A 12,605-nucleotide genomic window follows, 5' to 3' on the forward strand; every position below is an offset into this window, starting at 1 on the left:
GGACACCTGAGAAATAATTCCATGTTATTTTGTTTAAAATGTCTGTTATGTCTACAGGTATTTTGCTTTTATTCTTAGGTGTTAGGTTTCCAAATCTGAAAGTCAGGGCAGCATACACAGCGACTTCAGTAAGGTTCTGATGTAATAGATGTATTTCTAAAGAAAACACCTTGATTATTCTAGATAAAACATGCTAAAGTGATCTAACAAGGGATATGAATAAAATTGGCGTTCAAAGAAAATTCTCAAGTTCATACTGCCAAAAGAACCCGTGTACTGAGGCGCCAGGTGTAGTCTGTAATGTCTGGAAAAAAGTGTGCAACGACTTCCACGTCGCCGAGACAAAGTGTTGACCGAGAATCTTGAAGCGAAGATACCGCCGGTGAGCCGGCAGGATTGGAATGTGAAAGTATGCTTCCGAGAGATTCAGTGAAGCGAGGAATTCTCCCTTGTGCACTGCGGCAATCACTGATCGAAGAGTCTCCATGCGGAACCGGCTGACCCTGAGGGCCTTGTTTACCTACTTCAAGTCCAGGATGGGCCGAAAGGAACCGTCCTTTTTGGGAACGATGAAGTAAATGGAATAGTGGCCCAAGCCCACCTCGTCGAAGGGGACGGGAACGATGGCCCCTATTTCCTGCAGTCGGTCTAGTGTTTGTTGAACCGCTATCCTCTTGAGATCCAAACCGCAGGGGGAGAAGATGAACCGGTCCCTCGGGGGGCGGACAAACTCCAAGGCGTAACCGTCTCTTATGGTGTCCAGCACCCACTCTCACGGGCCTCCGCCCACGAAAGGAACGAGACCAAGGCTGGGATCTTGTCGGCTGTGTCCGGGAACCGGACTGCCGGTAAGACCTATAACTTCGCTCTGCCCTGGCCCTGGTTCTACCGGAAGAAAAAGACCTGAAGGAACGCTGTCTATCCTCCGGCAGCCAATGCACCAAATTTTCCCCCAGTGACTTGATGATCTGATCCAGGTCCTCTCCAAATAAAAACTTTCCCCGAAAGGGGAGGGAGCCAAGGCTCGACTTGGAGGAAACATCCGCCGCCCAGTTGCGAAGCCACAAGAGCCGTCGGGCTGCTACAACCGAAACCATGGACCGTGCCATTACGCGAAAGAAATCATACAAGGCGTCCGCCCCGTATGCTATGGCAGATTCAAGACGGTCCGCCTGGGCGGCCTCTTCGGGGGGCAACTCCTGAGAGGTGAGAAGCTGCTGTACCCAGAGTAAGCTGGCCCTTTGTGCGAGCGAACTGCACATCACGGCCCGCATACCTAGGGCGGAGACTTCGAAGACCCTCTTGAGGAAGGTTTCTAGTTTACGGTCCTGCGTATCCCGCAGGGCCGTTCCACCCGTGACCGGGATGGTCGTCCTCTTGGTCACTGCCGACACTGCTGAATCCACCTTGGGCACCTTGATAAGATCCAAAAAATCCTCAGAAAGCGGGTATAGCTTTTCCAAGGCGCGTGTGACTTTCAAGGATGCCTCGGGAGTGTCCCACTCCCTGGTGAGAAGCTGTAGGAAGGACTCATGGATAGGGAAAGCCCTTGCCCTAGGACGGAGGATGGAAAGTACTGGATCCCCTTTGCGAGAAGAGGTGGCGACGGCAGGAGCCACAGGGATCGGCGGATCTGGAGGTGGGTCGAGGTCCAGTTCCTGAATAATATGGTGGATGAGTTCATCCAGCTCTTCTTTTTGAAAAATCCGTAGGGCTCGAGAGTCGTCCCCTTCCGTATGTCCATCCGGATGCGCCTCCGGGGGTTCAGGGGAGTCGTCTCTCACCGGCGAAGCCGCCCCTGTGGTACACCGGGGTGGCATGGGAGAGGGACCCGGCAGGGATCCAGGCGTAACGGGCGAGGCGGTGAGACCAACAGCAAGTTTAGGAACCTTCGGGGGAGGGGCCCCCTAGGGGATTCAGCGCCTGCGCTCCCATACCCTGCAAATAAGCCATGTGCATTACCAGAATAAAATCAGGTGAGAAAAACGGGGAGCTGATTGGAATCCCTGGGGGGGGGACCGTCCTGGGAGCCCCGGTCGGGCAAACCCCCCGCCGGGGGCAAAGCCTGTTGAGAGCCAGTGCAACCAATCCTGTCTGCATCTGGGAGCGAGTCCGTCTCACGCTGTCCCCCTAAAATGGCCGCCGTTCCCGCCAAAGGCGGCGTCATGGCCGGCCCGCGCCGCCCAGGCTGAGGAGGAGGCAGGTCCGAAATCGCACCGGAGGACTGCAGGGTGCCTTCCCCGTCGGGGAAGCACCGCTCACAAAGCCCCTCCCTCAGAAATTGATAAAACCAGGATACATGCAACATTTACACAAAGTGAGTCCCAGGCTACTTTAATACACAATTTTAAACACATAAAACCAGATTACATGCATAATTTTACACTAAAATGAGTCCCAGGCTACATTAATACTGACATTTACACACATAAAACCAGGTTACATGCAGACATTTAGAAATGAAACATAGAAACATAGAAATGACGGCAGAAGAAGACCAAACGGCCCATCTAGTCTGCCCAGCAAGCTATGTTCTTTGTTTTTTTCTTCTGTCTCATACTTGTTACGCCTGGCTTCTAGTACTCTCTAGTTCTATTTCCCCTCCACCCCACTATCAATGTAGAGAGCAGCGCTGGAACTGCATCCAAGTGAATATCCAGCTCAATTAGGGGTAGTAACCGCTGCAATAAGCAGCCCACACCCCTGCCCCTGTCCACCCAGACTATGCAATCCACATACAGATCCTCCCTTCATCATTCCCCCTGCCATTGAAGCAGAGAGCTATGCGTTGAAAGAGAATTATTAGACTTTCTTCCTTGCTGTTGAAGCAGAGAGCTACGCTGGGCATGCATTGAAAGTAAAGTATCGGCCCAGCTACACCTCGCTTCCCTGGGAATACAATTTTTTTTTTCTTCCACATTACCTCTTGCCGTTGAAGCCCAGAGCAATGGTGGAGTCTCATCAACCGTGTGTATGTACACTGAACAAGGATATTATCTCCAGGTAGTAGCCCCCATTCCCGCGAGCCACATTAACAAACAACAAATATTGAACAAGCCTAATAATTGGCAATACCTATAGCCTATGACCTCACCGGTAATTTTTCATACTCTTACCAAATCCTGTTTTGTTTTGGGTTTTTTTGGAGATGGCAGGCCTCCATCCTTCCGCTCCGTGAAGGTGGAACAACAACCACTGGCCACTGGCATCCCGCTCCATGAATGCCTCTGTGGCTACTGCCGCTCTGTGCAGTGTTCTGCCGCCTCCTTCCACCTTTGGGTTATTGATCCCTGCGTCTGCTACTTTTCGTGGCTGTGACAACCCCCCCCCCCCCACCCCCACCCCCAACAGAACAAGTCCTATATTTTGGGCTTCAAGGGCTGCTGCTTCTCCCTTTTACTGAAACAGGTCTGAGGCGATCTCTAGCTCAGCCTTTCTGCGCACTTCGGCAGTGGCGGCGGCTGTAGCAGCAGCGGCTTCCTGTTCTTCTATTCTGAGCCCTTCTATCTTGAGGTCTGTTGCTTGTTCAGCATTCTGTATTCTCTTTATTTACGTCCTCTAGACTTGATGGATCCACAGTGTTTATCCCACGCTCCTTTGAAGTCCTTCACAGTTTTAGACTTCACCACTTCCTCCGGAAGGTCATTCCAGGCATCCACCACCCTCTCAGTGAAGAAATACTTCCTGACATTGGTTCTTAGTCTTCCCCCCTGGATCCTCAGCTCGTGACCTCTGGTTCTGCTGATTTTTTTCTGATGGAAAAGGTTTGTCATTGTCTTAGGATCGTTAAAGCCTTTCAAGTATCTGAAAGTCTGAATCATATCACCCCTGCTCCTCCTTTCCTCCAGGGATGTACATATTTAGATTCTTCAATCTCTCCTCATAAGTCATCCCATGAAGACCCTCCACCATCCTGGTCGCCCTTCTCTGGACCGCCTCCATCCTGTCTCTGTCTCTTTGTAGATACGGTCTCCAGAACTGAACACAGTACTCACCAAGGACCTGTACAAGGGGAAAATCACTTCCCTTTTCTTACTCGATATTCCTCTCTCTATGCAGCCCAGCATTCTTCTGGCTTTTGCTATCGCCTTGTCGCATTGTTTCACATTGTTTACACAAAGTGAGTCCCAGGCTCCTTTAATACAGACATTTACACACATAAAACCAGGTTACATGCATACATTTACACAAACTGAGCCCCAGGCTTTTTTTACTACATACTGGGACAGAGAGAAAGCATCTGGTGAAGGTCTTATTGGGTTTTAAGTCTCATCCTCAGATTTGGGTCAGATATCACCTGAAGTGGAATATTTCTTTTATGTGTAATCCCCATTATGTGATAAGTTGTAACAGAGCTCCCACGGGCAGTCCTCAACCTGGGGGGGGGGGGGGGGGGTGTTTCTAAATGGGAAGGATTTAATGCAAAAGCAAATCCTCAGACTGGGCAGAAGTCTCCTGGTGATCAGGAGTTTGTTTCTCCCCCTGGGGTCTCCCCTATAAAGTGACTTTGCTATTCTGTGACCTTCCCAGGAGAGGGTGAGAGCGTCTGCTGCGGATCTTGGGGGTTTTTACTTCTGATCCTCAGATCTGGGTCTGATATCTCCTGATGTGGGATGTTACTTTTACATGGAGATCACATCATGTCATGCACTGTAACACAGATCCCACTGTGACTCTCTCACCCGGAGGCTCTAATCAGGAAGGATTTAATGCAAAAGCAAATCCTCAGACTGGACAGAAATCTCATGGTGATCAGGAGTTTGTTTCTCCCCCTGGGGTCTCCCCTATAAAGTGACTTTGCTATTCTGTGACTTCCCAGGAGAGGGTGAGAGCGTCTGCTGCGGATCTTGGGGGTTTTTACTTCTGATCCTCAGATCTGGGTCTGATATCTCCTGATGTGGGATGTTACTTTTACATGGAGATCACATCATGTCATGCACTGTAACACAGATCCCACTGTGACTCTCTCACCCGGAGGCTCTAATCAGGAAGGATTTAATGCAAAAGCAAATCCTCAGACTGGACAGAAATCTCATGGTGATCAGGAATTTGTTTCTCACCCTGGGGTCTCCCCTATAAAGTGACCTTGCTATTCTGTGACCTTCCCAGGAGAGATTCTCCCTTAATATCACTGCTCTCTTTCTTTCACTTAGGGTGGTGCTGCCTCTGTGATTCCTCGGGTAAGCCTAACTTTAGCTGCTGATAATTATTCACATTAATTGTCGCTTGCTTAAAACTTGTGTAACTTTCTCAGAAAGGGGAGGGGATGGGTAAGGGGTCACACGTGCTTGGCGGGCACACGCCTGCACTCGCTGAGAGGGGACATTGCGATGACTGGGTCCCTTTAAGCTTCCAATCAGCAGCGCCGTCCGAGATCGGCCTGTTCTTATCTCGCTTCTCCCCCATCGAATGCTGAGATTTGGACTTCCCAGTCCCCTGAGAGCTGTAAAAAAAATAAAATGACAAGGCCCAGCAGTGCAGGTGGTGGCGAAAACTAGGACTGGATGTCCCTGTGCTTGGGGTCGGTGCAGCCTTTCTTCTCCCACACCTGGGGTGCATAGTAAGCCAGCCAGCTCTGCTTTTCTGAATGTAACGCGTGGTTATGATTTTCATTTTCCTATGTTTCACCTACTTTTTAGACCCTTACCTCCCACTTCTCTTTCCCCCATTCGGATTTGAGGCTAGATTTTAACCGGAGGAGATTAGATGGACCCTTTTGGCTCTTATTTGCTGCTATATAGGGTCATGGTAACATGGAATTTGTTGCAGAGGATGTGGTTAGTGCAGTTAGTGTAGCTGGGTTTAAAAAAGGTTTGGATAAGTTCTTGGAGGAGAAGTCCATTAACATCTATTAATCAAGTTTACTTAGGGAATAGCCACTGCTATTAATTGCATCAGTAGCACGGGATCTTCTTAGTGTTTGGGTAATTGCCAGGTTCTTGTGGCCTGGTTTTGGCCTCTGTTGGAAACAGGATGCTGGGCTTGATGGACCCTTGTTCTGACCCTCTTGGCATGTTCTTATGTTCTTCTGTTCTTAATTCCTTTTCCTAACTTCTCTTTCTATTGTCTCCTGTTTGTTGACAATTTGTCTCTCAAATGGCTGGTAAACCAACTTCCTGGTTGTACTAATTGTAAGAGTTTGTAATCAGATTGAAACATCCACTTCTGAAATAGTAAATGACTGCAGATATGAACAATTGATCCCATGCCCTCAAATTTTCCCAGCTGAGATTCTTCCTCTCTGGTTTTCTGCCTCTTTCCATAGATGAGAATAAAACTTCCACTCACAAACCAACACCTGCTCCCCATCTCCCCTCCTTCCCCTCACCCTCATTGCCTTTACTGATCTCTCACCCCTCTCCCCATCGCTGGCCTCTGAAATAATCTTCACCTGAACATTGGCAGAATGTGGCAATTCTGCTTCCATGAACCCCCAATTCAACCCCCTCCCCCCAACATTAAGCAGCTTTAGGGGGGTCCTGGGGTTCAGTGCCGTCACCGTGTGCATTAAACTGGAGGTTCTGGGAGGAGACCCGATCCTGCTCCAGGACAGCCTGGTTCTGAGATCACTGTGGAGGGGGTGAGAGCTGTTTCCTGTGGGGACAAACATGACTCAGTCCAAGGCAAGGGCCACACGTTAGTTTTCCGCCATGGCTCCCTTAAAGGCTGGCAAGGTGCGTGCACGAATGCTTAGAGAGAGGAAGGATGCTGGACAGCGGTGTCTTCCTGCGGCACACATGGGGAGACCCCCCTGTGATTTGGAGATTTCCACAGAGGAGCCAGAAACTCCTGAGAAGGCAGCGGGAGTGTGGGAGTGCCGGCGGCTGCCTACTGCCACTAGTGAGGATGGGTCAGGTCCGGGAGCAAGGGTTACGGGCAACACATTTATAGATATCTAATCAGGTTACATGCATACGTTTACACAAACTGAACACTGAGATATTTTAGTACAGACATTTGTGTATACTAAACAGAACGATACTTAAAATCCAAAGGATGATGATAGGAAAACCAGGAGAGGGTGAGAGCGTCTGCTGTGGATCTTGGGGGCTTTTACTTCTGATGCTCAGATCTGGGTCTGATATCTCCTGATGTGGAACGTTACTTTTACATGGAGATCACATCATGTCATGCACTGTAACACAGATCCCACTGTGACTTTCTCACCCGGAGGCTCTAATCAGGAAGGATTTAATGCAAAAGCAAATCCTCATTCTGGACAGAAGTCTCCTGGTGATCAGGAGTTTGTTTCTCACCCTGGGGTCTCCCCTATAAAGTGACTTTGCTATTCTGTGACTTCCCAGGAGAGATTCTCCCTAATATCACTGCTCTTTTTCTTTCATTTAGGGTGGTGCTGCCTCTGTGATTCCTCGGGTAAGCCTAACTTTAGCTCCTACTAATTATTCACAATAATTGTTGCTTAAAACTTGTGTAACTTTCTCAGAAAGGGTAGGGGATGGGTAAGGGGTCACACGTGCTTGGCGGGCACACGCCTGCACTCGCTGAGGGGGGGCATTGCGACGACTGTGTCCCTTTAAGCTTCCGATCAGTAGTGCCGTCCAAGATCGGCCTGTTCTTATCTCTTTTCTTCCCCATCTAATGCTGGGACTGGACTTCCGAGTCCCCTGAAAGCTGGAAAAAAAAAATCACAATTCGCAGCAGTGCAGGCGGTGGTGAAAAGTAGGACTGGATCTCCCTGTGCTTGGGGTCGGTGCAGCCTTTCTTCTCCCAGACCTGGGGTGCACAGCAAGCCAGCCAGCTCTGCTTTTCTGAATGTAACGCGTAGACATGATTTTCATTTTCCTACATTTGGCCTAATTCTTAGACCCTTACCTCCGGTTAAAAACTAGCCTCAAATCTGAATGAAGGAAAGAGATTTGAGGCTAGTTTTTAACCACAGGAGATTAGATGGACCCTTATGGCTCTTATCTGCTGCTATATTGGGTCATGTTATCATGGGATTTGTTGCCAGAGGATGTGGTTAGTGCAGTTAGTGTAGCTGTGTTTAAAAAAGGTTTGGATAAGTTCTTGGAGGAGAAGTCCATTACCTGCTATTAATCAAGTTTACTTAGGGAATAGCCACTGCTATTAATTACATCAGTAGCATGGGATCTTCTTACTGTTTGGGTAATTGCTAGAGATGTGAATCGTGTCCTCGATCGTCTTAACGATCGATTTCGGCTGGGAGGGGGAAGGAATCGTATTGTTGCCGTTTGGGTGTGTAAACTATCGTGAAAAATCGTTAAAATCGTGAGCCGGCACACTAAACCCCCAAAAAACCCACCCCGACCCTTTAAATTATATCCCCCACCCTCCCGAACCCCCCCCCCAAATGCTTTAAATTACCTGGGGATCCGGCGGTGGTCCAGAACGGCGGCGGTCCGGAACGGCCCCCTCAATAGGAACGTGTTGTCTTCAGCCAGCGCCATTTTTCAAAATGGCCGCCGCAAAATGGCGGCGGCCATAGACCAAAACGATTCAAAGGAGGAGGTCGTTCCGGACCCCCGCTGGACTTTTGGCAAGTCTTGTGGGGGTCAGGAGGCCCCCCAAGCTGGCCAAAATTTTCCTGGGAGTCCAGCGGGGTTCCGGGAGCGATTTCTTGCCGCGAATCGTTTTCGTACGGAAAATGGCGCCGGCAGGAGATCGACTGCAGGAGGTCGTTCAGCGGCGGTCCGGAATCCCCGCTGAACGACCTCCTGCAGTCGATCTCCTGCCGGCGCCATTTTCCGTACGGAAACGATTCCCGCTGAACGACCTCCTGCAGTCGATCTCCTGCCGGCGCCATTTTCCGCACGAAAACGATTTGCGGCAAGAAATCGCTCCCGGAACCCCGCTGGACTCCCAAGAAAATTTTGGCCAGCTTGGGGGGGCCTCCTGACCCCCACAAGACTTGCCAAAAGTCCAGCGGGGGTCCGGAACGACCTCCTCCGTCGAATCGTTTTGGTCTATGGCCGCCGCCATTTTGCGGCGGCCATTTTGAAAAATGGCGCCGGCTGAAGACAACACGATCCTATTGAGGGGGCCGTTCCGGACCGCCGCCGTTCTGGACCACCGCTGGATCCCCAGGTAATTTAAAGCATTTGGGGGGGGTTCGGGAGGGTGGGGGATTTAATTTAAAGGGTCGGGGGTGGGTTTTAGGGGGTTTTAGTGTGCCGGTTTTCCTGCCCTCCCCCTTCCCCCGATTTACGATTTTTTAACAATAAATCGGGGGAATTGGTATTGTATCGTGGCCCTAACGATTTTTTGACGATTTAAAATATATCGGACGATATTTTAAATCGTCAAAAAACGATTTACATCCCTAGTAATTGCCAGGTTCTTGTGGCCTGGATTGGCCTCTGTTGGAAACAGGATGCTGGCCTTGATGGACCCTTGGTCTGACCCAGTATGGCATGTTCTTATTTTCTTATGTTCTTAATTCCTTTTCCTAACTTCTCTTTCTATTATCTCGTGTTTGTTGACAATTTGTCTCTCAAATGGCTGGTAAACCAACTTCCTGGTTGTACTAATTGTAAGAATTTATAATCAGAATGAAACATCCACTTCTGAAATAGTAAATGACTGCAGAGATGAACAATTGAACCCATGCCCTCAAATTTTCCCACCTGAGATTCTTCCTCTCTGGTTTTCTGCCTCTTTCCATAGATGAGAATAAAACTTCCACTCACAAACCAACACCTGCTCCCATCTCCCCTCCTTCCCCTCACCCACATTGTCCTTACTGATCTCTCAACCCTCTCCCCATCGCTGGCCTCTGAAATAATCTTCACCTGATTTTTACCACAACATTGGCAGAATGTGGCAATTCTGCTTCCATGAACCCCAATTCAACCCCCTCCCCCCAACATTATGCAGATATAGGGGAGTCCTGGGTTAAAACTAACTGCTTTAACCACATCCTCTAGCATTGAATTCTAGAGCCTAATTGTGTGTTGAGTGAAAAAGTATTTTCTGCAATTTGTTGTGCTATTTGCTAACAGTCCTTGCATTATGTGAAAGAGTAACTAAATGATCCATATTTACCCAACATACTCATCTCATAAATTTATTTGATCATATAACGACTCCGATGTCTCTTCTCCAAGTGGAACAGCCCTAACCTCGTTAGCATTTCCTCTTAGGGGAGCCGTTGTCGCCGTTGTCTCTGTACCTTTTTCAGTACTATTATGTTTTTTAAATCTAAGTTTTGTACCTGAGGCAATGGAGGGTAAAGTGACTTGCCCAAGGTCACAAGGAGCGACAGCGGGACTTGAATGCTGGTCTGCTGGTTCATAGCCCGCTGCTCTAACCACTCGGCTAGTCTTCCTCCCCTTCTAGTTGAGAAGGTGACACTAGAAAAGCACTCAGTACTCACACAATACAGAGGTGTTCTTCTGACATTCTGTATTTATTCACCATCCCTTTCCTAATAGTTCCTAACATGTTGCTGCCTTTTTTGACCACTGCCCCACACTGAGCCAAGGATTTCAATGTATTGTGCATGAAGATGCCTAGATCTTTATCTAGGTGGTATTTCCTAATATGAGCAAATGAAGTGGAGATGGTGAGCGGTATACTCTATTGGTGAAAACTACAAATAGGGATAGTATTGTGCTAAAAGTTCACGGATCCTTATAATGGATTAATCAATAAATAAAGCGAGGAGAGCATTAAATTAAGTGTTTCTATCTTTTATTCATGAGTCATTGGAAGGAAGTTTAAGTCCTCCAACTAGGACCGTGTTTCACCACATGGGCTGCATTGGGAGGGAAAGAGGCCCGGAAAATCAACTGATAATAATGCCAGAGGGTTTACAGTACATAACCCAATGATCATGTCCGTATGCTCTGACAGGAGACAACACCAACTTACTGCTCCAGCTGCCTTTCAATGTGGTTTGTTTAGGTCGGAGCCCTCCCTCCATTTTTAATAATTGGGTCATAAGGTAGGCCTTATACAGATGCCGATCAGTAACTGTCTCAGGAATTGCAGCTCACTCTTTCCTGGATAGCCCTCCACAAGACTCCCTTTACTCAACACCTCCATTTTCTCCTGTCAGAGCATATGGTCATGATCATTGGGTTATGTACTGAAAACCCTCTGGCATTATTATCAGTTGATTTTCTGGGTCTCTGTCCCTCCCAACGCAGCCCATGTGGCGAAACACGGTCCGTGTCACGGGACCAAAACCTCCTTTCACTCTTTCATGAATTAAAGGTGAAAACTCAATTTATTGATTAATCCAATATAATGATCTGTGAACTTTTAATTCCTAATATGAAACATAATATTGCCTAACTCTCTGAATAATTTTGTGCTATCTGAAAATTTGATCACCTCACTCATCGTTCCCTTCTCCAGGTCATTTCTAAAAATGTTAAAAAGGTCTGGTCCCAGTACAGATCCATAAGGCACTCCTCTATTTACCTTTCTCCACTGAGAAAATTGACCATTTAATCCTACTTTCTGTTTCCTATGTAACTCCATCCATACTGTAGTCCCAGTGCATGCTATTTCGAACAAACTGGCGCAAATTATTTCCGTTGTGCTGAGAGCTTCACAGAGTAGTCCTGGAAAACTAATATGTGCTTATTATTATCAATTGTTTTTCTGGATCCACCTTTAACAAAACCAAATTGATATGCTTATAATGGGTCCATCAAACTAAATGTATCACCCAAAACACATTGCCAGATGCTAGTCTCCATGGGAAAACCCCCTCTGATCTGGATGAATTAACTCTGGTGCTACAGATTCCAACCTCTTGACTAAGATTTTCACTACATTTTTTTTTATCCACATTGCTAAGTGTTATGGGCCTATAAGACCTACATTATATCACATCCCTAACTGGCTTTGCCACCACTGTGATTCCTGCCCTATTACAATCTTCTGCTATATTGTTATTATCAGGCAGTAGTGATTGAACATAGCTGCCAAAGGTGAAGCAATAACTGAAAACATCATTTTATAAACACCTGCTGAAAAACCATCTATTCCCAGTGCTTTCCCCTTTTTTAGTTCCTTAATCAACTGTTCCACCTCAAAGGCTGTGAACTCTTTATTTAGCTTTGTCTGATGATCTTCTGCAACCTGTGGAAGCGAAGACCCATCTAAATACTTTCTATTTCCCCATTTTCAATATCCATATGTTTAGAATATAATTCTTGGTAGAAATGGGAAAATCAGTCTCTAATATCATTTTCCCTGATCTATCTTTAATCTTTCAAATCTGATTTTGTACAGATTTTTCTTTTAGTTTCCTCACCAGAAAATGACTAGCCTTATTGTCCCCTTCATAGTAGTCTTGGTTTACTTTATCCAATTGAAAGATAATTTCGCCCATCTCCAGGTTTTTTAGTTCACCCCTTAAAGCATCTAGCTTGGACCCAACATGTGAGGATATTTTTTGTTTATGCTGTAATTCCAGTTTACCTATTCTTTTTACAGACTAAGGGGGTTATTTTCTAAGCTGTGTTATGGGCTTTTCTCACCTGATTTAGTAACTTCTCTTTAACAGAATATTTATGAAAGAATACCACAATATCTCTTGCCAATTTATTCTTCAGTTTTGCCTGGGCTTGATGTGCTTTTTCTAAGGCAATTTTAGGGATTCCTCATCTTGA

The 12,605-nt window shown here is 47.2% G+C and overlaps 1 protein-coding gene across 50 annotated transcripts in view; it reads left to right on the forward strand.

Moving 5' to 3' along the window:
* The window catches only part of LOC115079149 (GATA zinc finger domain-containing protein 14-like), a 437,489-nt gene that overhangs the window by 37,101 nt on the left and 387,783 nt on the right, over window positions 1–12,605 (forward strand). For all 50 annotated transcript variants that reach the window (XM_029582467.1, XM_029582591.1, XM_029582583.1 and 47 more), the window contains exons 4-5: window positions 5,154–5,180; window positions 7,348–7,374. In XM_029582467.1, coding sequence (XP_029438327.1) covers window positions 5,154–5,180; window positions 7,348–7,374 — 54 coding nt within the window. The remainder of the gene's footprint in view (window positions 1–5,153; window positions 5,181–7,347; window positions 7,375–12,605) is intronic.

This window comes from Rhinatrema bivittatum, chromosome 1 (assembly GCF_901001135.1).
Source record: "Rhinatrema bivittatum chromosome 1, aRhiBiv1.1, whole genome shotgun sequence".
In the NCBI taxonomy this organism is placed as follows: Eukaryota; Metazoa; Chordata; class Amphibia; order Gymnophiona; family Rhinatrematidae; genus Rhinatrema; species Rhinatrema bivittatum.